This window comes from Rutidosis leptorrhynchoides, chromosome 9, assembly GCF_046630445.1.
Source record: "Rutidosis leptorrhynchoides isolate AG116_Rl617_1_P2 chromosome 9, CSIRO_AGI_Rlap_v1, whole genome shotgun sequence".
Classification (NCBI taxonomy): domain Eukaryota; kingdom Viridiplantae; phylum Streptophyta; class Magnoliopsida; order Asterales; family Asteraceae; genus Rutidosis; species Rutidosis leptorrhynchoides.
In genome coordinates, this window is record NC_092341.1 from 363,818,492 (window position 1) to 363,844,119 (window position 25,628).

The 25,628-nt window shown below is 37.0% G+C and overlaps 2 protein-coding genes across 2 annotated transcripts; both read left to right on the forward strand.

Moving 5' to 3' along the window:
- Positions 1-2,696: 2,696 nt before the first annotated feature.
- On the forward strand, positions 2,697-8,761 carry LOC139865995 (glucose-6-phosphate isomerase 1, chloroplastic-like). Its single transcript, XM_071854120.1, has 14 exons — positions 2,697-3,342; positions 4,620-4,742; positions 4,895-4,993; positions 5,111-5,194; positions 6,203-6,346; positions 6,434-6,499; positions 6,605-6,673; positions 6,789-6,896; positions 7,164-7,216; positions 7,326-7,464; positions 7,569-7,725; positions 8,015-8,093; positions 8,214-8,280; positions 8,483-8,761. Exons 1-14 carry the CDS (start codon positions 2,794-2,796, stop codon positions 8,615-8,617), a joined length of 1,872 nt encoding a protein of 623 aa, XP_071710221.1. The 5' UTR covers positions 2,697-2,793; the 3' UTR covers positions 8,618-8,761.
- Positions 8,762-10,151: 1,390 nt separating this feature from the next.
- LOC139869267 (cell division control protein 2 homolog A-like) lies at positions 10,152-25,321 on the forward strand. Its single transcript, XM_071857584.1, has 9 exons — positions 10,152-10,160; positions 10,270-10,454; positions 10,605-10,722; positions 11,142-11,315; positions 23,457-23,620; positions 23,712-23,799; positions 23,899-23,952; positions 24,302-24,388; positions 25,175-25,321. Exons 1-9 carry the CDS (start codon positions 10,152-10,154, stop codon positions 25,319-25,321), a joined length of 1,026 nt encoding a protein of 341 aa, XP_071713685.1.
- The last annotated feature ends 307 nt before the right edge of the window (positions 25,322-25,628 follow it).

A 25,628-nucleotide genomic window follows, 5' to 3' on the forward strand; every position in this document is an offset into this window, starting at 1 on the left:
ATATATATATATATAGATATTAGAAATTTATTCATTAAAGTAGTCACAAGTTGGCTCAGTGATTTTTGTATCAAGGTCATCCACAAGATTTGCTTCTTTTCCTTTTCCCTTTAGGGATTCTTGATACCGATTAACAGAATGCTGATTTGTTCGGCAGTTTTTAGACCAGTGGCCAATTTTACCACATCGGTAACAAGAATCTTCAACATTCTTTGAAGAGCCTTCTTCAACATTGTGATTTGTGGGATTGTACGGTGTTTGGATTTTATAATTTTGTGGATTATTATTTCTTTGTCCACGACCACGACCACCATGACCACCACGACCACGACCACCACCACGACCATTACCATAAGGGTGATTTCGAACATAGTTATGATTTTTATTATTGTTATGGTAATTTCCATGATGATGGTTTTGGCCAATATGGCTACGACCTCTTCCACTCCCTCGTCCATGTGCATTTCTTCTTTTATTATTATTATTATTATTGTTAATAGCATTAGCTTCAGGAAATGCTAGCGCACCGGTAGGACGAGATTCTTGATTTTTCATCAGTAATTCTTTATTAACTTCTGCAACTAAGAGATAAGTTTGAAGTTTGGAAAAAGTTTTATAATTCTGCAATCTTAAATTTTCTTGCACAGTTATATTTGCAGAATGCATTGTGGAGAAAGTTTTCTCCATCATATCAGCATCACTTATTTCTTGACCACGGAATTGAAGCTTTGAACGGATCTTGAACATGGCCGAGCTGTATTCACTTACCTTTTTGAAATCTTGGAACCTTTGATTTCTCCATTCTTCCCTCGCAGCTGGAAGTAATATTTCCTTTTGATTATCGAATCTACTCTTGATACTTTCCCATAAAACATGTGGATCTTTGATAGTGAGAAACATATGTTTTAAGGTGGTATCAATATGTTTGCGAATAAAAGCAATTGATTTTAATTTATCTTGATCGGAACAAGTATTATTTTCTTTTAAAGTTTCTAGAATACCCAATGATCCAAGATTTATTTCTACGTCCATAACCCATGATGTGTAGTTTGTTCCCGATACGTCTAAGGCATCAAACTCAAGCTTTGATAAGTTTGACATTTTCTATTTTCAGAAAGATGAACAACATAAATCATAATCATAAACATAATCATAATATTTTTTTTCGTAGATAAATAACAACATGCAATTAGAATTAGTTTAGATTCATAAGTAGTAAACAAAGGAATAATGGTATGATTACAAAAAATAAAATTATAAGGGAATATAGGTTCATATTATATTATATTATTAATGATATTATTATAATATATATTAAGTTATAATATATATTATTATAATATATTTTTCTTATTTTAACCTTTAAGATTTACTTTTAATAAAAATACAAACTACTTTTCTTATTTTAACTTTTAAGATTTACTTTTAATAAAAATACAAACTACTTTTTTTATTTTAACTTTTAAGATTTACTTTTAATTAAAATACAAACTATTTTTTCTATTTTAACTTTTAAGATTTACTTTTAATAAAAATACAAACTACTTTTTTTATTTTAACTTTTAAGATTTACTTTTAATAAAAATACAAACTATTTTTTCTATTTTAACTTTTAAGATTATAAATTTAAGAATAAACATTAGTAAGCATGAAATAAATAATGATTAATTGCATAAGTAATCATAAATGTTAGATAACATATAAAGACCCCATCGTATTCGTATTGATCGGAATTAATCTCGACCCATGGTACCGTGTTGTCAAATGACGTGTTGCGTACATAAAGTACCGTGTTGTCAAATGACGTGTTGCGTACAATCATGAGGTCTTATTAACATAAATATAAATGTTAGTGAAGTTAATAAGAGTTAGATTACAGAAAATATAATTCAGGTGGTATAACCGACCATATATAACTTAAATAACATAAATATAAATGTTAGTGAAGTTAATAAGAGTTAGATTACAGAAAATATAATTCAGGTGGTATAACCGACCATATATAACTTAAATAACATAAATATAAATGTTAGTGAACATAACTGTAAATGTTAGTATACATAAATAAATGTTAGATAACATAAATGTAAATGTTAGTATACATAAATAAATGTTAGATAACATAAATGTAAATTAGGCGACAGTGTCGACCATATATCATTTAGGTGGTATAACCGACCATATATTAGTTAGGTGGCAGAGCCAACCATATTTAGTATAAATGTTGAGATAATCGTGCTGATAACGTGTTATAATTCAGTAGGCTTATAACTACCTTTAGTGGTTCTTGACTGTAGAAGGTATATAGAGATAGAGATACTGTAAAATGGAGAAAACAAAGGTTGAACAAAAGGTATGAGTAATTGGTTTTTTATTTATAGAAAAATGTACAATGAGAGTTTGGTGGCATTTGGAATCTAGAGAGAGAGTGTGTTTTTGTTAACCAAAAAAATACATACAATAAACTCTAACTCAACACACCTATTTATACTCAAAAAAATATACTATGCAATATCTACAATAATAATAAAATTATCATCCAATTATTACTTTTATAACAATTATTATATTATTATATTATTATATTATTTCAAAATATACAAACTTTTAATCAAGTAGCCTAACACCCCAAAGTTGATCATATAAAGCATCACCAAGTCACCAACCAACCAACTATAAACAAAGTTCCAAAAAGCTCCTCTTCTCCTCATAAAACCACCATTTCAATGGCAACTGCTTTCTCTCTCTAAAACCAGTCGTCCTAGTTTATATCGCTCCTTTTCCCTCTGTCTAATGGCATCAATCTCAGGTTTATGCTCATCATCAGCATCTAATTCAATCCCTAAATCACGCTCACTGTCAAAACCACAGTTTTCCGAGCTTCCAAAACCCTCATTTTCCGTTACTTTTACTAACAAACTTACCAGCAGCGGACTGCTAACGTATTCCGTTGCTCGAGATGTCGTTTCGAAAACTTCCGCCAGTACGAGCGATGGATCGCATGTGCCGGTGAAGAAAGGATTGGAGACTGATCCTAAATTACTGTGGGAGAGATACACAGAATGGTTGTATCAACATAAGGAATTAGGGTTGTATTTGGATGTGAGTCGGATCGGGTTTACGGATGAGTTTGTGAAAGAAATGGAGCCTAAGTTTATGAAGGCGTTTAAGGACATGGAAGATTTGGAAAAGGGGGCGATATCGAATCCGGATGAAGGGAGAATGGTTGGACATTATTGGCTTAGGAACCCTAAGTTGTCACCTAATTCGTTTTTGAGGTTGCAGATTGAGAATACACTTGAATCCATTTGTTCGTTTTCGGATGATATTATTGGTGGTAAGGTTAGTTTGTTTATTCAATCTATACTTTGATTCCGATTGTTGGAAGTTGCTTGAATTCATAACTTTTATGGTAGCTGCTTGAATTTGGTGTAGGACTGAGGGTTGACTTTGGTTAGAAACTATATTCGTGTTAGTTGTATGGTTAAACTTCTTTTTGTTTGAACAACAGCAGGGCCGAGGAATTAACCACCCACACGTTCATCTCTCGCAGTTGCATAACCCGCCCCAACTGATGCCCAGGAGGAAACCCGGCCCAATCCGAAGACATGGGCGGTAAAAACCCCCTCCCCTACTGCCCCGCAACGCGATGTGCGGAAGGCACCCTTGGGTGGAATTCAAGGGTTAAGGGGCGACCTTGTGTGCAATGTTGCACAAGAAGCCATTTTTCTAAGGTTTAGGCCATTTTGTTCTTCAAGTAACAAATAGTAGTATGAATAAAGTAGTTGTGATCTTCAATGTAACATTAAAGTTGTGAATTTTATGGCTGAAAGATAACTAATTTGATTGCCAACATCCATGTTGTTCTTTTCTTACAATGACTCTGAACCGAACTAGTACCCAAATTGTAAAAAAAAAAAAAAAAAAAAAAATCATACTTGTGGTCCATCTGAAAATGGGCCAAGCCACTGCAAAAAGACAACATAATGTATGTATATACTGATATTGACATTATTTTGTTGATAGTAAGTGGAACATCACATTCATCCTTACCAATGATGGTTGCCTTCCTTCACTGAACACAAAACTAAGAATCACTCATGTTAGAACTGCAATTAATTGAATATTATGATTTTTGTACTTGAACCAATATTGGCAGATTTACTAATGAATTTCCAAAACGGGTCGAAATTAGAAACTTAAACTATAAGTGAAATGGTTCAAATGAGTCAAAATTTTCAAGTAGGTTGAAGATCGCTAAAAGTCCAACTAATTATAATGCATAAAGGACAAATCGATTGAATGGATGTATGGGTCAACCCAACCTGACTTGGCCTGTTTTGACCCATACGAAATAGTGACCTGTTTCATACTGCCAATCTTACCACTTCTATTACTAGTTTACAACCTTGGCAAAGATTCACAAATACAACTGGCTGAAGGTTACTTATTAGCCCGATCTTATCAGGTTACATCTCTATGTGTTGATGTCATGAGAAACGAATGCAAAGTTGACCAACTACTCTTCTAGTCTATGTTACACATGCATCTTTTTAGCTTTTCATTGCAATGTTTATTTATTTATTCTTGGATTCTCATGAAATGTTTGAACATTTTAGATAAAGCCCCCTTCTTCACCAGAGGGTCGGTTCACACAAATACTTTCAGTTGGAATTGGAGGTTCAGCTCTTGGACCACAGTTTGTTGCCGAGGCTTTAGCACCCGATAATCCTCCTCTCAAGGTAATCGGCTCATTAAACACATAGTGATCATTTAAAAAAACATTAATTCACTTGTTAATTTCTGAAAAATACTACGGAGTATTGTATGTTCATCTTTCACATTGCATCTGCTGTTGTAAAATAATTAACATCTAATATCGACTGATTATCAGATAAGGTTCATCGACAATACAGATCCAGCTGGTATTGACCATCAAATTGCTCAACTTGGTGCAGAATTAGCATCTACACTTGTAATAGTGGTTTCAAAGGTCTGAACTTATTTTTATTCCTCTCTTATTTGATTCTTTATACATTGCTCATTTGCTATACAGTGCTTTTAAGCTTTCTGCTTACATTTTTTTTTTGGTTCCTGAACTTTGATTCAGAGTGGTGGCACACCAGAAACGAGGAACGGGTTGTTGGAAGTACAAAAGGCGTTTCGTGAAGCTGGACTGAACTTTGCAAAACAGGTTTTGATCTCAGGTTCTTTTTTCAGCTTTTATTATTGTTTCAGACTGACAATTCGGGGTGGATGTTGACTTAAGTTTGCTGAAAAAATTTCACTGCATTTATCACACTTCTCATTTATATGACCGGTGTAAGAAAGATTTTGGTATCGCTTCCTATCAGGTGTTCAGCGAATAGATGAATATATGTACATCAAATGTCAAGGCTTTACATGGAAATTTTCTAATTTTTGTTGTTTTTTGATAATGTGAACTTAACAATGAATGGTGCTTGGAAAGCACTTGCAGTTCTAGATAAACAAAATGGGGTATAACCGTACAAAATATTGTGGTTGCAAGCGAAAGTTGTAAAAGTCACTAGTCAGGGACTACGGAACCTTGTAATGATTATACTAATCGGCCCAGTCGGAGATTAGTGAGATGTTGACCAGTGTTGACTGTGTTTGAATTAATTTGACCGAATAAATTTGACTTCGAACTAACTAATTGGAATTTTGACAACTTTGACCGAATAAATCAGCTACTAGTCAGCCTAGTCAAGTTAGAGGACTTTTACAACCATGATGAAAGCTATAAATGTTAACCAATAGTGATGTATTCTTGTTCTAATAAAAAACAAGTTTTTTCTATTTGACTTTGACATACTTGAGGTTTTAAGTCCAGATCACCACAATATCCTTTCAAAAAGGTTCTTCATCAAATATAGATATGTTTAGCTAACACGTTTTCAGTTGTTTAATGAAAATCACTACTCTATTAGGTTTTTTTACAGTTTTACACCACAATAACTGTAGATAGAAATCATAGGTGTTACAATAGCAGGATCAGGGTTAGTCACATGAATAAAAGAAGATATGTATGTGTTTCACTGTCCAAAATTAGTAGACTTGCCTTTTGGTCACTAATGACAAACATCTTAGCGAAAACTTAAATCTTTCCCGTGTTGTTATATACGCCCGGGGCTTCACGTTCTTCAGATTATTGCTTATGTGCTTATTACATATTATGCAGGGTGTTGCGATTACACAAGAGAATTCACTACTAGACAACACTGCAAGGATCGAAGGTTGGTTAGCTAGATTTCCAATGTTTGATTGGGTCGGTGGAAGAACTTCTGAAATGTCCGCTGTCGGTCTACTCGCTGCTGCGCTTCAGGTTCTCGTCTATTAAAGTTTAGTAATTTTCTATATTGCTACATTTTTACAGTAATTCAAAATATTTAGATACCTTATGTTTTGTTAGGGAATCAACATTAAAGAAATGCTTACTGGTGCATCACTAATGGATAAAGCAAACAGAATCCCTGTGGTACAATAATTAAATAATTTCTGTTTATATAATCTTTTGCAAGATAGGATTATAATTCTGTTTACCATTGCTAGCTATCTATTATTTGAATGTTGTTTATGTTAGGTCAAGAACAACCCTGCAGCATTGATGGCATTATGCTGGTACTGGGCTTCTGATGGTGTAGGATCAAAGGTAACTACTATTCTAACAATGTTGAGTCATTTTTTTTTTCCAGATATACATCGAATATTTTAAGATTAATATTTGTTTTTAACAAAAAATGTGACTGTTTAATGTGTTTCAACAGGATATGGTGGTACTACCGTACAAGGATAGCCTCCTATTATTCAGCAGATATTTACAGCAGTTGGTCATGGAGTCCCTCGGGAAGGAGTTTGACCTCGATGGCAATAGGGTATGCTTTGTCTTCTCTACTATATTTTACTTTAACAGTTCACAATTAATACACATGGTAACCATGTGATAAACTTTGTGACATTATAGTTCGGGATAATTTGTTTATTAGTTAGCAGTTGTGTATGGAACTAATAATTAAACACATATTGTTTTTCTTAGAAAATTTGTAAATAAAGAATAATGAATTGTGTGTTTAACTTCTTATCTGGAATGAACTTTTTAATTTTTTCTTATACTTTAACATTCATCCTCTGTTTCCATATAGGTAAATCAAGGTCTTGCTGTGTATGGAAATAAAGGGAGCACAGATCAGCATGCGTAAGTTTTCAGTCTGCATCGGTCCACCATTTATATTATTATATTTATTATTTATATTTTATATTAGGAATGATAATTCAAGGTTAAATTTTCCTTTGCAACGGGACAGGTACATTCAGCAACTGAGAGAGGGTGTGCATAATTTCTTTGCAACATTCATCGAAGTATTACGTGATAGACCCCCCGGTCACGATTGGGAGCTCGAACCAGGGGTCACTTGTGGTGACTATTTGTTTGGAATGTTACAGGTCCCTACCATAACCATAACCAATCTCCATAAATATATGTGATCTAAGGCATTCGACTAATGGTCGTCTAACACAACGTAATGCGTATTTTTCTTAATTTGCAGGGAACAAGATCCGCTTTGTACGCAAATGGGAGGGAGTCTGTTACAGTGACGGTGCAAGAAGTGACACCTAGATCGGTAGGCGCTCTAATTGCACTTTATGAACGGGCGGTTGGTATTTATGCATCACTTGTAAACGTCAACGCTTACCATCAACCTGGTATATATTCTCTCCTTTGTATTTAATACTATCAATGAGATGCGGTTTCAAAACACTATATAACGGGTTAACCCTGTTAACATGATATAACTTGTATCGCGTTAACTTTTGATTTTTAAACCAATATGAGAGCATTGTTATTATTTCATGAAATATGATATGTACAAAGAGTAGTATGAAATCAATTTAATTGTAACTAATATAACTAAAGACGTGTAACAAGTTTGACAAATACAAGTTTAACCTTGAACTCCAAATATTATGAATGCCTTTTATTGACATCAATCAGGAGTTGAAGCCGGTAAGAAAGCAGCAGGAGAAGTCTTGGCTCTACAGAAGCGGGTTCTTTCCATTCTAAATGAAGCCAGGTATGCTAATATCCCGTTTCTTAATCATCATTTTCTCATTTATTATTAATTTTTATTATTAAATGTCTTAAATACCCTTCAATAACAACTTACTGACATTGTGTATCTATGATTATCCAGCTGTAAGGACCCAGTTGAACCATTATCAATCGAGGAAGTAGCAGATCGCTGCCATGCTCCCGAAGATGTATGTACTTGCTTTTTTGTCATTATTTATATAAACCGTGTTCTGCGTTTTCATATTGTGGATCTCATCTGTACACGAGTATTAGGGGTGGCAAGATAGGTTAACTGGATGGATGGGGTAATGGGTCAAAACGGGTTAAAAGTTTCATGTATAGAACGGGTCGACCCACTTATACTTTTCTGTCCATTATGATGTTTGGCAGATTGAAATGATCTACAAGATTGTTGCACACATGGCTGCCAATGATCGAGCTATTATTGCTGAAGGCGACTGTGGTTCACCTCGAAGTGTCAAAGTTTTCCTTGGGGAGTGTAATGTTGATGAGCTATACGAATAAACATCATACTCTTTGGGTATGTGGGTGTAATTGCCATTGTGACATATTTCTTCTTGTTTTCCTTCCATTAGTTTACATGCAAAGAAAATTTGTGATCTATACAAAATAGGAATGTTCATTCAAATTTGAGGAATAATTATAACACATGATTTCACTTGTTAAGTTACAGTCCTGTCTTTGTCCTTGCGAGGTGAAAATAACAATATAACGTTGAAAAACCACACTAAACACGCACAAGAACACACTTAACTAAAGTAGCTAACAGCTAACAACTTAATCGTATATATGGACGCAAAATTCTTCATCATGTTGGCTTGCTTGGCCGACAATTAGTACCATCGTTCAAGATCGTGTGGGTGAGAAAACTCTTGGCCTTCGGGTGGACTTAAGTGAACAATGTAGGTTTCGAATTCATCGGCTCTAGTAGGAAAGACAAATATTGAAAACGGTGGTAGAAGTGAGAACTAACACGAAACCGATCGTTGTAAACATTTTGTATCTCTGACGGTTAAATATGGCCGAAAAGGCGAACACTAATTGAAGATACATCTCTTTAGTTACTTCGAAATGCATATAAATATAGATCATTAAGGAGGTTACGTACAATAAGTACATTGCTGAGATCATGGGAGCCACTAACAGCTTTCGGCATCAAGTGAACACTAATCGAAATCTTCCGCTGGCATAATTTGTTATGGATTGATTTTCTAAGTTGGGGAAATTTGCCTTCTGTGGTTAAATTTAGTTTTCATTTCATACGTCTTTTTACTGTACTTTCTGTAATTGCTAGCAAGGTAGAATTCGCTCATAATATTGAGTAACAAGTGTGAGCAAAGCTTTTACGCACTCATACAAATCTGAGTATACAACGCCTTAAAGTCGAATTTATTGATTTTCAGAATTTATATTATATTTGCAAGTGGACATATATATATATTTCCTTATCAGTAATAGAGATAAGGATAAGGATATTACTAATTACTAATATAATATACTCCGTAAAAAAACATCACTTAATTCAACCGTGTATTCACGTATAGATGTGTTCCAAACCCCAGACATTCTTGGACCGGGTTGCTTGGGCTTTAAGGAATAATCCTCTAACTCAACGTAATAATCAGATAAATCCAAACCCTAGCCACATTATTATTCTCTTATTTCACCACCCTGTTGACCAGTTACTCCCCAAGTTGACCGAGATTATTCTGCCAGGTTACCGACTAATCGGTGTTAACTCTATTAAAACCGAATTTCGTTGCTGATTTTCGTTAATCTGCAGATTCATTGCGACTCTCAAAAAACGTGTAATCACCATCGGCCAGTAAAACCGAATTCCTGCAACACTGCTTAATTTACGTATGTATAATATTTGACTTATGCTTAATTTCATTGTGGTGTTTGTAAGTTACTATGATTAATTGTTTAGTAGGAGCAACTTTTTATTTTGTTTCTTAACTAATTCTTCTTAATCTGTCGGTGTTGCCTTGATTTAGATATTATTTTTACTGAACACATACTTTGTTTCTAGTCGATCATGGAGCAGGTATGAGTACAGGATGCTTAAGGAATTATTAATTCTTTTATTATTACTAAACTTTTTTTTCTTTTCTTTTGGTGACTGGATGTGTGATATTTTCTACTACCACGTACAGTATGAGAAGCTTGAGAGGCTTGGTGAAGGAACATATGGTGCGGTTTACAAAGTACGTCACAAAAAACCCAATGAAATTGTTGCCGTGAAGATGTTTTTTTCGAAAGAAGACGATAAGGGATGCTTAAGCACGGCTATTAGAGAGATCACCTTGTTAAAACTGGTGAAACATGAAAATGTCATTAGGTAACTAATTACTTTCAACTAAGCAATAGTCAGCTATTAGTATATTGTTATCCCAGTTTTTTTGAATATAGTCCATTAATATATTTATCTTATTATATGTGCCGCCAATGAATTATAAATTGAATATACTATACTATTGTTTGTTGACAGAGTGCATGATGTTGTGTGTGATGGAAAAGTGTATCTGCTTCTTGAGTACCTAGACTTCGACTTGAGGACATACATGAAATCTTGTCCAGAGTTCTCAAAGAATCTTACTCTCGTAAAAGTGAGTAGATTTGGTATCAGAGGCGATTTTAATAAGAGACCCGTGAGGTCACGGGACACTGCTAGTTTGAAAATTTTTAGTAGAAAATACTCTGTAAATTGTATAGGACACCACTAAATTTAAATGTATGACCCCATATATTTTTCAAATCTATAATATTTCTTTTAAATTGTATAGAACACCACTAAATTATAATTTTTCGAATTTATAATTTTTATGAAGGAAAATTATCACTAGAATAACAATCTAATATAATTGGTACCGAAAAAATTTTTAGGACCCCATTGAGTTATAATCCTAGTTTAATTTGGTATTCGTATCATCATAGTTTAATTTAGTTATATGTTGGATAATTGGATTCCAAGTTCTATAACATTTTCTACTTGTTGTAACTTTTTGTTATCCTCTTTAACTTTCAGATGATCTTATATCAAATATTGTGTGGAATTGCTTGTTGTCATTCTCATCGAGTGGTGCATAGAGATCTAAAGCCTGGTAATTTGTTGATAGATCGTAAGAACAATGTTGTCAAAATTGCAGACTTTGGTTTGGCCAGGAATGTTCATTTTAAAATCAGATCTTTAACAAAAGATGTAAGTCTATGTTTTTTGAGTTTTTGTTCAATTGCAACACATGAACTTTGGGGTTTCAGAACTCGGTTTAACTCGGGGAGTACTCGCCGAGTTCATGGAAAAGATGAAGGCCGAGTTGAGTAACCTTACTCGGTCCATGGTCTGTTGGAACATGCTCTACCATATTCAAATATTGATCGAGTATAAAGATTAAAAAGCCACAAGTGATTACATCTTTAATTCTCTGCATTCATTCATAAAAAAAAAAAATAAAAAAAAAACAAAAAAAAAACAAAAAGAAAAACTTACCGTTCAGTTTTAATTGTCACAGGATCTGTATATACGCTGGATCTTGAACTAGTGCTGAAAATTTGGGTTAAGGTTTTATGATTTTGGGAACAAGGTTAGAGGGGTAAAAGACAAAACTAACATAAATAAGTAAATATATACAATTATCCACTCTTGGTAGGCTATGCTTTTGTATGTTCTTTAGCTCTTGCCTCTAAATAATTACTGAAAACTTTCAAAAAATTAAAACATATATTCCTAATATTTGTTTGTTTAAAAGTTAACATTTATCAATGCTTAAGTATTCTACTCGGAGCTGAGTACTCCCTCAAAAGTTCCGACCGAGTATGTTAGAGTATGGAGACATTTATACAAAAACGAGAAAGAAAAAAAAATGTTTCAACACTTTTGACGAGATGTTACTTTTGATGAAGATTCGGTCTATGGTAAACCGGAAACGGGGAGTCCTAAACCGAGTCAAGTTACTTTTGACGATGTTTCTATTGATGATCTTGCAGGTTCTAGTGGGAGTTTGGGAAACAATGATGTAAGACCCAAATATTTATTGTACATAATGTATTTAAGGTGTACTATGTGTGTATGGAGTGTGCACAACATGTAGGTGTTGCTTGCTCGACCGTCGAAGGAAAACTGGACGTTGTTTGAGGTACAAGGTGTGTACGTACCTTTTCAACCCCAAATAAAGTTTGTGTTGATGTTTCAAAGCCTTACCATTGGAAAGAAAATCTTATTACGTTTCCAACGATATTTGATTCATCGAAAACGGAGCTACGGTCAAAAAGTTATGGCCAAAACAAGTTTCTGAAATCTGACCTGCAGAGTGGAGCGGCGCTCCACAATGTGGCGCGGCGCGCCGAATGGGTCAGAAGCAATTTTCAGCCTTTTTAAAGGCTTTAAATGAAGGGTACTTTGGTCTTTTCACTTGGGGACGGTTTGGGGTCATCAAAACTGATCCTTTGATCAGTTTGGATCACATTCTCACCCACCACAAACACTCTCTTCAAACCCTAGTGAGAGAAACCCACTTTTAGTGAGAGAGAGCTTGATTTGGAGAAGAAGGAGTTGGATTCTCACCAAAGCTCGGGTATCAAAGTTGTTCCACTCGTCAACGGCAACATTTTGGCGGTATTGGTAAGTTCTAACTCCGAATTTCATCTTAGTGAATTGATATTCAAGTTAGGGTTTTGAGTTAATTGGTTGTAAAACCCTTTTAGGTGATGAAGTGACTTTAGTGATGCTAGTAATCGGGTTTATTGTTATTGTTGGTGGATTTCGGTTTGGTGAACAAATTGGTTATGTTTAGAACTTGAAATTGGGTTTAATCACTAGGTTTAGTGATTGTGGAAGTATTGAAACCTATTTAGGGTTATTTGGTTGACTAACTTTGACTTTGGGTCAAATTAGGGTTTGGTGGTGATTATGACCCAATTAGCGATTTAACAAAGTTTATAAACTTAAAATGGATTAAGTTGAAGTGTTAAACCGAGTTAAATATGTGTTGGTGTCAAAACTTGCTAATAGCGTGATATTGACTTCTTATGGGTCAAACTAGGGTTTAAGTGTCATTTTGGGCAAGATAGGTGTTTAACACCTATGATCGGGTTTAATTGGCGTATTAAGACCATTCTCACTTGTGTTAGTGATTATTGGTTAATTTTGGGTGCGTTTTGTACTTGGAAGTGCATTTGGGTCAAATTTGCACTAAGTGTCAATTTGGGTTGATTTGTGAATCCATTCTAAGTGTATTGTTGTAATTATGATAATGGAATAGGTATTTTCCATTGGCGAGTTGCAGATTATTTGGAAGCTTTCATCAAGACTTCAAGGTGAGTGTTAATATCCTATATGCATATGTATGTGTAGGATGGGTGCGGGTCGGGTGAAGTTATTCTCGGCTATAGAGCTCACTTCACATATAGGTGGATTTGATGGACTTGTGCATAGGTCCAATTGGCACGGTTGTGCGTTTTGGTTGACTACCTTTGGCAAAGTACACATTTTGGGTGTACGTTATCACACGTGGTTGTGAGTGGAATAATTATGCGTGTATGTATGTAATGTATTTAATTGTGTTGTACGAGTAGTATTGTCGCGGTGTTTAAGACACTACTCATTGTGGAATTGACGAGTAGTATTGTCGCGGTGTTTAAGACACTACTCATTGTGTAATTGACTTGTGGTATTGTCGCGGTGTTTAAGACACCACAATGTCATGGGAGTGGAAGTGTCGCGGTGTTCAAGACACCACTCATTGTATTGAATGAAGTGTGGATTCGTCGCGGTGTTTAAGACGCCACATTGTTGTAAGGGTGAGTTAGTCGCGGTGTTTAAGACATCACCCGGGGGACTAGTGATTACGCGGTGTGTAAGTAACACTAGTGGATGTTATGAACTCCAACGGACTTTCATGTACCGTTCTCTTGTGTACTTGGTTAACCATGGTTGTATGAGTTATGTATTGGCATATTTAATTATGAACTATATGCTTTTGGTATTGCTAGCTATTGTGGACTTGCGGTTATTGGTATATGCACGATATGTTGCATGATTGTCGAATTGCTAATTCGTGATTAATGTTGTGTTGTCGTGATGTAGTTAACCCTCCGGGGGTAGTTATTGGCGTTGTTCACATTGACGTTGGTGAACTTACCTTATTGATGGTATTATTAGCTTGTTGCTTAGTGATCGTATGGTATACTTAGATTAGCTTGCCTTTAGGCTTGGACGCTCCGGTATGCGGTATTTGTTTATTTATGTGGCGTGTCCATTTTATGCATATATATGTATGTAGTATATTATCATTCACTAAGCGTTAGCTTACCCTCTCGTTGTTGACTCTTTTTATAGATTGCATGCGGATTGGTGGCTCGGGTAAGCGCGAGGACTAGAAGACGTGCATAGTTGCTTTAGTGACTTACTTTTGGATCATTTAGGATTGGGTAGCGTATTCCCAATCGCCATGCTCGGCTTTGTTGTATTAAAAGTCTTTTGGTCAAATATTGTATTTCGGTACTTAAGGTGGTAAAATGGGTCGTTGTGGGACCCGCTTCGTAAACTCAATTTTATTAATTAAACGTGCTAGTTTTATATATATGAATTTATGGTTAAAAGCGTTTTGGCTAAAAATGTCGGGAACTAGTCAAACATTTTCGTTAAATTGACTTCCGGGACAGCGGGCTGTCCAGGTGGTTTGGCGCGCCGCGCACCCACCTGGCGCGCCGCGCAAATGAACTGCACCAGAAAATTTTTTTTTATGTTGTGAAATTTAACGGGAATTGTCGTGGTTTGGTTTGGGTTGTTACAAGTGGTATCAGAGCATGGTCTAAGGGATTTAGGTGACTTGAGATAGGTGCCTAGACTTAGACTTTGTGTGTGCTTACTTTGTTGCGGGACTTGTAGGATTACGGGTCAGGAATAGGTTTAGTTAGTGCCTTGTTATAGGTTGACTAACGTTTGTATTAGTAATGCGGATATTATTAATATGTTATTTGTGTTGTGAAAATAATTCTCGCGTATGTTTGTATCGCGTAGAATCTTGATGTGTTTGTTTATGTGATCGAGCGAGACGGTCGTTGTACTAACAAGTCGATGCGGCGTGCGTGCGTAATAAGAACTTGCAAACCTTATTACGGGTGCAAATCGCGTCTAACGAGTGATGTACGACGAGTGTTTAGCAAGATGGGACGGAGTTGTGCGTGCGATTTTATACGTTCGTGATCTAATCGTTTTGCATTTTGAGATTGACGACGCGAAACGAGATCGAGGCGAATAACGTGGAGTTTAACGCTAGAGTTGCGGCCGCCGTTGCGGAGCAAATGAGAGCGTTTCGAGAAGAAATGGATAGGAAGTATTCCAAACTTCAAAGTAGTGGCGAAATGAAGCGTTATCTTAAGAGCTTCATGAGGACTAAACCACCGATGTACGACGGGAAACCGGATCCATTGGTAAGCACAACTTGGATTTCGGATGTCGAAGGGCGTTTTCGCACGATTGATTGCCCTCCCGAGAAGAAGACGAGGCTCGCAACTAGTTTGTTGCGGGGTAGGGCAAGGGATTGGTTGGATGGTAAGATTGATCTTGTTGGTGGTGAAACGTTTATGGTCTTATCGTGGGACGAGTTTAAGGAGGAATTCTTCGAGGAGTTCCGGACTTCGGCCGATTTGTGGGAATTGAGTAATGAGTTGCGAAACTTGCGACAAGGATCTATGGATTTGAGTACTCTCAAGACGACCTTTATGGCGAAGGCTCGTTTTTGTCCGGAGTATTTGGGAAGTGATCGTTTGTTAATGGGGGATTTCTATTGGACTTTGAATGACGACTTGAAAAGTAAAATTAGTCGTGGTCAAGCGAAATCGTTTTCGGAATTATTCGACTTGGCTAGGGGTTTCGAGTCGCATACACGATCGAAGAAGGGTGAACCTTCAAGGGAGATAAGGGTTGTTTCTTATGGTGCTCCGAGTAAGAGGACTAAGGGTCCGAGCGTGAGCACGGGTGGTACACGGACGAGTATATCGAATTCTAGCGCGTCTAGATGTTACAATGGTGGCATGAGGAGTCACAAGTCTTGGGAATGTTCGATGCCGTTTGAGTTTGAGTTGTTAATGCCTTGTGTTGTGCATATTGTTGTTATGGGTGACGTTCCTAATGGAAGTACCCTATGGTGACGTTTGATTGTCGGGCGAAGGGCGTAAGACTTGGTGCAACCAAGCATTCCTTGATATTTGAGAAATGTTTCTACCAAGCCACGGAAATGGTTTTGGTGTTCGATTGTTAAGCGCGTGTTCGCTTTTATGTTGAAGTGATGAACCATGAGGTTCGTCGGGTGGTTGGAACCCTTGAGATCGAGTGTTTTTAATCTCGATGTGTGTTGGTAATGGAGTCTACATGATGCAACATTAGGTGCCTCTTTTATACCTACTAGCGTGGTGTTCGACTCCGATTGTGTTGCGGTACGCTTTCGTTCAAAGTGTATAAGGATTGGTTAAAATCCTTCGTGAACTCGAGGTTAGAGCGAGATGTGGTGATGGGTCGTGTGTACCCAATCGTTGGTAAAGTCTACATTTGGTAGCACTGTACGGTAGTACGAGTTATGGATATGGAACGTAGTTCCAAGTGGGGGAGTTACACTCCCGCACGAGGAAGTTTTAAGGTGAGATTTCGGATAGTGCTTATGGTAGATCCGAAACTTGTGTTGGGACCTAGTTTTTGGTCGATTTGTGGTGGAGTACAATTTTGGTTCAAGTTGTACTATTGGTTTGGATTTAAATTACCACCGAGGTGGTAATGTGGTAAATCTCATTGTGAGATAATGGATGTGTTTGACGAGCAAGGTGAAATCCCTCGGTTAAGGGATGTGTGTGTGTCGGATTCTCTTTTAGAGAATTATTGTTTGGTTCCTATGTTTGATATAGGTGGTTCTTGCTCGATAGTGTAGACGGTTAGCGGTATCCGTTAGGGTTCACTATAGTGTAGCGGAGCGCGATGTTGCACTACTCGTTGTGTGAGGTATTGTTATAGTGGTGAAGCATGACTTTCGGGGTCCGCTGACTTCACCATGAGGTATTGTTATATCGGTGAAGCATGACTTTCGGGTCCGCTGACTTCATCCGGTGTTGAGTGATCTATCAGTTGTTTTATACTCCTATGGTGGGATCGTGAGGACCGTATTGTGTGATTACTGATGCGATAGTCGTATTTCGCTCACATGTCGTTACGGGCGTGACAATGGTCGATTTTGTACGCCTAGGGTTTTAAGTTGTTATAGTCGATTGGACGCTAGCGGTTCTAGTCGTTCGCTTATGATGTTACGGTAGTTGCGTATTGGTTGTATTATGCGCTACAAGGGATGTTTAGTGATTGGTGTTATCCGTAAGGATTCGTTTGGTTCGGTCTTCATCGTTTCGGGTTGTTGACCTTAGGTTGAGACTTGGTTGCTTTAGCACGGTACTTGGTAATGGTACGCTAGAGGAGTGATATCTCGGTTAGAGATGGGATGAGTTTCCCGATGCGAGGGAATGAGTATGGTTTTAGTGCTCGGATTGTGGATTTGAGAAAAATCGTGGATGACGATTTAGTTGTGGAAGGCGATTCGTCGGGAAGAATTGCTTAGGAAAGTCGGATTGGGACTTATGTTGAGGACCGTGGAGTGTGGTCCGTTTGGTTAAGTGACGAGGATCACGAGGACGTGATCGATTCTAAGTGGGGGAGAGTTGTAAGACCCAAATATTTATTGTACATAATGTATTTAAGGTGTACTATGTGTGTATGGAGTGTGCACAACATGTAGGTGTTGCTTGCTCGACCGTCGAAGGAAAACTGGACGTTGTTTGAGGTACAAGGTGTGTACGTACCTTTTCAACCCCAAATAAAGTTTGTGTTGATGTTTCAAAGCCTTACCATTGGAAAGAAAATCTTATTACGTTTCCAACGATATTTGATTCATCGAAAACGGAGCTACGGTCAAAAAGTTATGGCCAAAACAAGTTTCTGAAATCTGACCTGCAGAGTGGAGCGGCGCTCCACAATGTGGCGCGGCGCGCCGAATGGGTCAGAAGCAATTTTCAGCCTTTTTAAAGGCTTTAAATGAAGGGTACTTTGGTCTTTTCACTTGGGGACGGTTTGGGGTCATCAAAACTGATCCTTTGATCAGTTTGGATCACATTCTCACCCACCACAAACACTCTCTTCAAACCCTAGTGAGAGAAACCCACTTTTAGTGAGAGAGAGCTTGATTTGGAGAAGAAGGAGTTGGATTCTCACCAAAGCTCGGGTATCAAAGTTGTTCCACTCGTCAACGGCATCATTTTGGCGGTATTGGTAAGTTCTAACTCCGAATTTCATCTTAGTGAATTGATATTCAAGTTAGGGTTTTGAGTTAATTGGTTGTAAAACCCTTTTAGGTGATGAAGTGACTTTAGTGATGCTAGTAATCGGGTTTATTGTTATTGTTGGTGGATTTCGGTTTGGTGAACAAATTGGTTATGTTTAGAACTTGAAATTGGGTTTAATCACTAGGTTTAGTGATTGTGGAAGTATTGAAACCTATTTAGGGTTATTTGGTTGACTAACTTTGACTTTGGGTCAAATTAGGGTTTGGTGGTGATTATGACCCAATTGGCGATTTAACAAAGTTTATAAACTTAAAATGGATTAAGTTGAAGTGTTAAACCGAGTTAAATATGTGTTGGTGTCAAAACTTGCTAATAGCGTGATATTGACTTCTTATGGGTCAAACTAGGGTTTAAGTGTCATTTTGGGCAAGATAGGTGTTTAACACCTATGATCGGGTTTAATTGGCGTATTAAGACCATTCTCACTTGTGTTAGTGATTATTGGTTAATTTTGGGTGCGTTTTGTACTTGGAAGTGCATTTGGGTCAAATTTGCACTAAGTGTCAATTTGGGTTGATTTGTGAATCCATTCTAAGTGTATTGTTGTAATTATGATAATGGAATAGGTATTTTCCATTGGCGAGTTGCAGATTATTTGGAAGCTTTCATCAAGACTTCAAGGTGAGTGTTAATATCCTATATGCATATGTATGTGTAGGATGGGTGCGGGTCGGGTGAAGTTATTCTCGGCTATAGAGCTCACTTCACATATAGGTGGATTTGATGGACTTGTGCATAGGTCCAATTGGCACGGTTGTGCGTTTTGGTTGACTACCTTTGGCAAAGTACACATTTTGGGTGTACGTTATCACACGTGGTTGTGAGTGGAATAATTATGCGTGTATGTATGTAATGTATTTAATTGTGTTGTACGAGTAGTATTGTCGCGGTGTTTAAGACACTACTCATTGTGGAATTGACGAGTAGTATTGTCGCGGTGTTTAAGACACTACTCATTGTGTAATTGACTTGTGGTATTGTCGCGGTGTTTAAGACACCACAATGTCATGGGAGTGGAAGTGTCGCGGTGTTCAAGACACCACTCATTGTATTGAATGAAGTGTGGATTCGTCGCGGTGTTTAAGACGCCACATTGTTGTAAGGGTGAGTTAGTCGCGGTGTTTAAGACATCACCCGGGGGACTAGTGATTACGCGGTGTGTAAGTAACACTAGTGGATGTTATGAACTCCAACGGACTTTCATGTACCGTTCTCTTGTGTACTTGGTTAACCATGGTTGTATGAGTTATGTATTGGCATATTTAATTATGAACTATATGCTTTTGGTATTGCTAGCTATTGTGGACTTGCGGTTATTGGTATATGCACGATATGTTGCATGATTGTCGAATTGCTAATTCGTGATTAATGTTGTGTTGTCGTGATGTAGTTAACCCTCCGGGGGTAGTTATTGGCGTTGTTCACATTGACGTTGGTGAACTTACCTTATTGATGGTATTATTAGCTTGTTGCTTAGTGATCGTATGGTATACTTAGATTAGCTTGCCTTTAGGCTTGGACGCTCCGGTATGCGGTATTTGTTTATTTATGTGGCGTGTCCATTTTATGCATATATATGTATGTAGTATATTATCATTCACTAAGCGTTAGCTTACCCTCTCGTTGTTGACTCTTTTTATAGATTGCATGCGGATTGGTGGCTCGGGTAAGCGCGAGGACTAGAAGACGTGCATAGTTGCTTTAGTGACTTACTTTTGGATCATTTAGGATTGGGTAGCGTATTCCCAATCGCCATGCTCGGCTTTGTTGTATTAAAAGTCTTTTGGTCAAATATTGTATTTCGGTACTTAAGGTGGTAAAATGGGTCGTTGTGGGACCCGCTTCGTAAACTCAATTTTATTAATTAAACGTGCTAGTTTTATATATATGAATTTATGGTTAAAAGCGTTTTGGCTAAAAATGTCGGGAACTAGTCAAACATTTTCGTTAAATTGACTTCCGGGGACAGCGGGCTGTCCAGGTGGTTTGGCGCGCCGCGCACCCACCTGGCGCGCCGCGCAAATGAACTGCACCAGAATTTTTTTTTTATGTTGTGAAATTTAACGGGAATTGTCGTGGTTTGGTTTGGGTTGTTACAAATGAATTGCCAAATAACGGTGAGGCGTCGGAAAATGCTAATGATGGGGATGATTCGGAAAGCGGTGATGATTCCGAACATAGTGCGAGCTCTAGTGATGAGGAGGACACAAATGAAACAGGTCCAACCATTCCGGTTACTCCTACACCAAGACGCTCGACTAGAGTGCCCAAACCTAATCTTAGGTATTCTCCATCAGCAAACTACTTGCTCTATACCGAGAATGGTGAACCCGAAAGTTACTTTGAGGCAAGGAAAACAAAAGAATTCATACAATGGGAGCTTGCCATGAAAGAAGAGATGGGGTCACTTGAGAAGAATAAAACTTGGTCACTAGTGAAGTTACCTCATGATAAAAGGGCGTTGCAAAACAAATGGGTGTATCGAATCAAGAATGAGTCGGATGGCAAGAAAAGGTACAAGGCTCGTTTGGTAGTCAAAGGCTTTCAACAAAAGGAAGGGGTTGACTACAAAGAGATATTTTCACCGGTAGTTAAAATGACTACTATCCGTTTGGTACTTTCTATAATCGCATCCGAAGACTTACATCTTGAGCAACTAGATGTAAAAACTGCATTCTTACATGGTGATCTTGTTGAAGAGATCTACATGAGGCAACCCGAGAGCTTTGAGGTAAACGGTAAAGAGAAGTAGGTTTGTAAGCTAAATAAAAGTTTGTATGGATTGAAGCAAGCACCTCGGCAATGGTACTTGAAGTTTGACGAGTTTATGAAGAAGATTGGTTTCTTAAGATGTGAAGCGGATCACTGTTGCTACTTGAAGAAATTCAAGTCTTCTTACATAATCTTATTGTTGTATGTTGATGACATGTTGCTTGCAGGTTCAAACATGTCCGAAATTAACAAGTTGAAGGGATTACTTTCCCGAGAATTCGAGATGAAAGATCTTGGCGGTGCTAGGCAAATACTTGGTATGAGTATTGTGCGCGATCGTGTAAAGGGTACTCTATACTTGTATCAATCCAAATATATTGAGAAAGTAGTAGAGAGGTTCAACATGGAAGATTCAAAGGCTCGTTCTATGCCTTTGGGAAGCACCTTAAAGTTATCGAAAAGTCAATCACCAAAAACGGAAAGAGACAAGAAGGATATGGAAAAGGTTCCATATGCATCGGCCGTGGGTAGTATTATGTATGCCATGGTTTGTACAAGACCCGATATTGCTCAAGCAGTGGGAGTTGTAAGTCGTTATATGTCTAATCCGGGGAAAGAGCATTGGGAAGCGGTCAAATGGTTGCTTCGTTATTTGAAAGGTACTTCTAATATGAGATTGTGTTTCTCCAAAAACAATCTCATACTTAGAGGTTATGCGGATGCTAATTTGGGTGGATGTGATGATTCGGGGAAAAGCACTACGGGTTATGTTTTCACAATGGGGAAGACGGCGATTAGTTGGTTATCTAGATTGCAAAAGAGTGTTGTTTTGTCAACCACCGAAGCCGAATACATGGCTATTGCAGAAGCTTCTAAAGAGCTAGTGTGGTTGAAGAACTTCTTAGGCGAGTTGGGTAAAAGACAAGACTATTGCGTCTTGTATTGTGATAATCAAAGTGCGGTTCATCTTGGAAAGAATCCGGTGTTTCATAGTCGAACGAAACACATCAAGATAAGATATCATTTTATTCGACAACATATAAATGATGGCACTTTATTCTTGGAGAAAATCCTTGGTACGAAGAATCCTGCCGATATGTTTACTAAGGTGGTTACAACGGAGAAATTGAGGTTTTGCATTACCTCAATTGGTTTTCTCATGAATTGATGAGAGAAGACCCCAACTAGAGATGTGAATGGTGTTACAAGTTTAACAAGTAGTATTGAAGACCTTTTATCGAAAGTCTACTCATCCGAAGTATGTGTTGAGCGTGCGTGTCCCAAATGGTATTTGGCGGTAATCGAAGGTGGTTTAATGTTCTTGGTTAATTCATTGATATGATTGGAGTTTTGTTCAAAGTCTCCAAGTGGGAGATTGTTAGAGTATGGAGACATTTATACAAAAACGAGAAGAAAAAAAAATGTTTCAACACTTGCACGGATTTTGCAGATTTCGGTAAGCGTGAAACAGAGAAAAACAGATCAAAAACAGAGCAAGTTGATTGTGCGCGGTGATGGTGCGCGGCGCTCTCCCTGCGCGCACTAGAGAAGTTTTGATCAGAAGGCTTGCTCGAAGTTTAGGAGTGTGCACGGCGCGCACGTTTAAGTGTGCACGACGCGCACGTTTAAGTGTGCACGGCGCGCACGTTTGCTGGCAGCAGCTGGCAACCTTTTTTCATGTGGGATCCGATTTTGTTTGATTCTCCTTTTGCTTTAGGTGCAAAGTGGATACTTTACACCTTGAATTGAGGCTGTGATCATGCTAATTCAAGGGTGTAAAGCTAGTTAGTTGGCAAACATGATAATTACTTGTCATGATGAAGATTCCTTGCTAGTTTCTTAAGTGTTCTTGTTTCTCCTATAAATGTAGCTCATTGTATCTCATTGTAATACACCACTCTCAAATATTCAGTAAATAAACGATCTCTAGTTGGTCCGTGGACTAAAGCAATCACAACGATTGCATATAACCACGTTATATCTTGTGTCGATTTACTTTTTCGCATTTATATTCTTTCGTTTATTAAGTGGGTGAGTGATCTTGAAGAATCACTTGCGTTGTTTGGGTCCTAATATCCTAACAGAGTACTCCCCGAGTAGCTTGTATTGCAACCTAGATGAATGTAATATTTCCGGTTTTTAGCCCACTTGGCCATTCTATTTATGTGTTTATTATACTACAAGGATTAATTAATCATTAATCACCGCTATTAAACATGTCACTTGAATATATCATTAATATAAATTTTAGGTGGGGACACTGCGGTATATGGCACCAGAAGTTCTTCTTGGATCCCGTATGTATTACACCCCCGTTGATGTGTGGTCAGTTGGATGTATATTTGCTGAGATGGTGATTGGGAAACCACTTTTTAAAGGAAAAACTGAGATTGATCAGCTGTTTCGTATTTTTAAGTAACGTATTTTTGTTGATTTTATATTTTATGTTTAGTGTGTGGCATGTGCCTTCTTTATTTATATTCGGATTGTTTTTTTCTTATTATAGAATATTAGGAACTCCAGAAGAAGACACATGGCCCGGAGTGACTTCTTATCCTCGTTTCGATTCAAACGTTCAAAGGTGTCCAAGGAAGGTGAATAATTTTCTAGTGTAGTCCTTCCTAATTTGTAATGCCTATGATTTGTGTTAGTTAGTGTTACTTGAAAAACTAACTTGCATCCTCTACTTTTAGGATCTTGCAAGTGTTGTTCCAAATCTTGATGAAAATGGCCTTGATCTTTTAAGTGTAAGTTCGTTCAGACTACTTACTAGTACTTAAATATGCTGAATTTGTATAAACTGTCATTAAAATGTTCTGTAAGTATTTATTATTACTTTCATGCATCATGAAGGGCATTATATTGATTGAAAACAAACAATAGAATGTTGATGCGGTTTTCAATCAGTGGTTAATCATGCGTCTACTTGCGAACATGCGCCAGAATAACATAAAGTTTTCCTAATCATCTAATTATCCAAATCTTAATCTTGGCGATTTTGATCTTTTTAGGGTGTGATTAAATTATGTCTTCAGTTTGCTTATAATGTTATGCAAGTCTTGATTACAGAATCATTAATGGGCTTTTTTGTTTCAGAAAATGCTTTACATGGACCCCGACAAGAGAATTACAGCGCAGGCTGCACTGGAGCATGAATACTTCAAGGATATCAGGACATGTACGGTAAACCAAAGATCTAATAAGAATATGGAAAATTTTGCAACCTTTAAAAATGTCCGAGTATCGATGATCCAATGATCAACCTATGCTTATATTTAGTTGTATATAGGGCTGGTTAAGTTAAGATTTTGATGGGTCTCATCATTTCTCAAGTATATAATTTCGTTGAATATATTATATAATCAGTGAATTTACTTGCAATTAATCTTTTTGGTGTAAATATGGTAAATATATTTACTTTTAGTGACTTTTATATGCTAGTTAACTTAATTAACTTGGTATACTGTCGTATTGATATTTCATCTATGTGAAAGTTGTGAATTTTAATTGGGATATAGGAGTATATCATAGTGTTAATCACGAGTTGATGTTATCTATGTGAATGCATGTGATAGTGGGTTTGAAGATCGTGTTCGATAAATAAAAATGGGTTCTACAAACGTTAAATCTTTCAATACATATAAACTAACCTTTTAAATTCATGATTTGTGAACTAACTAATTACAAATTAAAACTTTTATCTAAATGATATTGTTACGTTATATAAATAATGAATTATTATATAGACGTTTTCAAATTTTAGGGCCCTTAAAAATTTGGGGCCATATTCGATTGCACACTTTACACATGTCTTGAACTGATTTGGAGATGATTTACAATTGAATATTGGATCATTGTTCTTAACAAAAACAAAAAATGAATATTGGATGTCTGTTATCCGCTTTCTATGATGTACGTTGAGATTACTTATTGTCAAGAAAAAATATAAATAGAATTTTTAAATTGTAGACAAGATTTGCAAACTCCTTGCAGAAGCATTACGCAAAGTATCTGGAGAGATTGATCGGTGAGGAATTAAGGGATAAAGTGACAGCTTGTGACCCTTACAAAATTATTGTATTTGTAGAAACAAGTAATGTATCAAAAATGGGGTAAATCCAATGGGGCCAAGATTTTTTAAGTACAGATCCGTAATGTTTAACGTTAAGTTCCAAAAAATTCCGATTTCATAAGAAAAATACTTCTCGGGTATTTGAAGCCCGGGAGGATTTTGGAGCTAAGTCCTGAAGAAATGGCGAGTAATGAAAGACAAATGTAGAATGTGAAGATAAAAGAGAAGGCTTTATTTGATTGTGAATGGTAGTGGGCCACCAAAAGCGACTAGTGATCAGTTTCGGTGTGGAAGATTTGGAAAAGAGAAGTGCAGTTATTATGAGTTTTGCAGACTCGAAGTGTTGATGAA

Coding starts and splice junctions, on each gene's coding strand:
- LOC139865995 (XM_071854120.1), top strand. CDS start 2,794: ATGGCATCAATCTCAGGTTTATGCTCATCATCAGCATCTAATTCAATC. Junction 3,343..4,619: donor ATGATATTATTGGTGGTAAG/GTTAGTTTGTTT, acceptor TGAACATTTTAG/ATAAAGCCCCCTTCTTCACC. Junction 8,281..8,482: donor GCTGCCATGCTCCCGAAGAT/GTATGTACTTGC, acceptor GATGTTTGGCAG/ATTGAAATGATCTACAAGAT.
- LOC139869267 (XM_071857584.1), top strand. Junction 23,621..23,711: donor CAGCTGTTTCGTATTTTTAA/GTAACGTATTTT, acceptor TTCTTATTATAG/AATATTAGGAACTCCAGAAG. Junction 23,953..24,301: donor ATGGCCTTGATCTTTTAAGT/GTAAGTTCGTTC, acceptor TTTTTGTTTCAG/AAAATGCTTTACATGGACCC.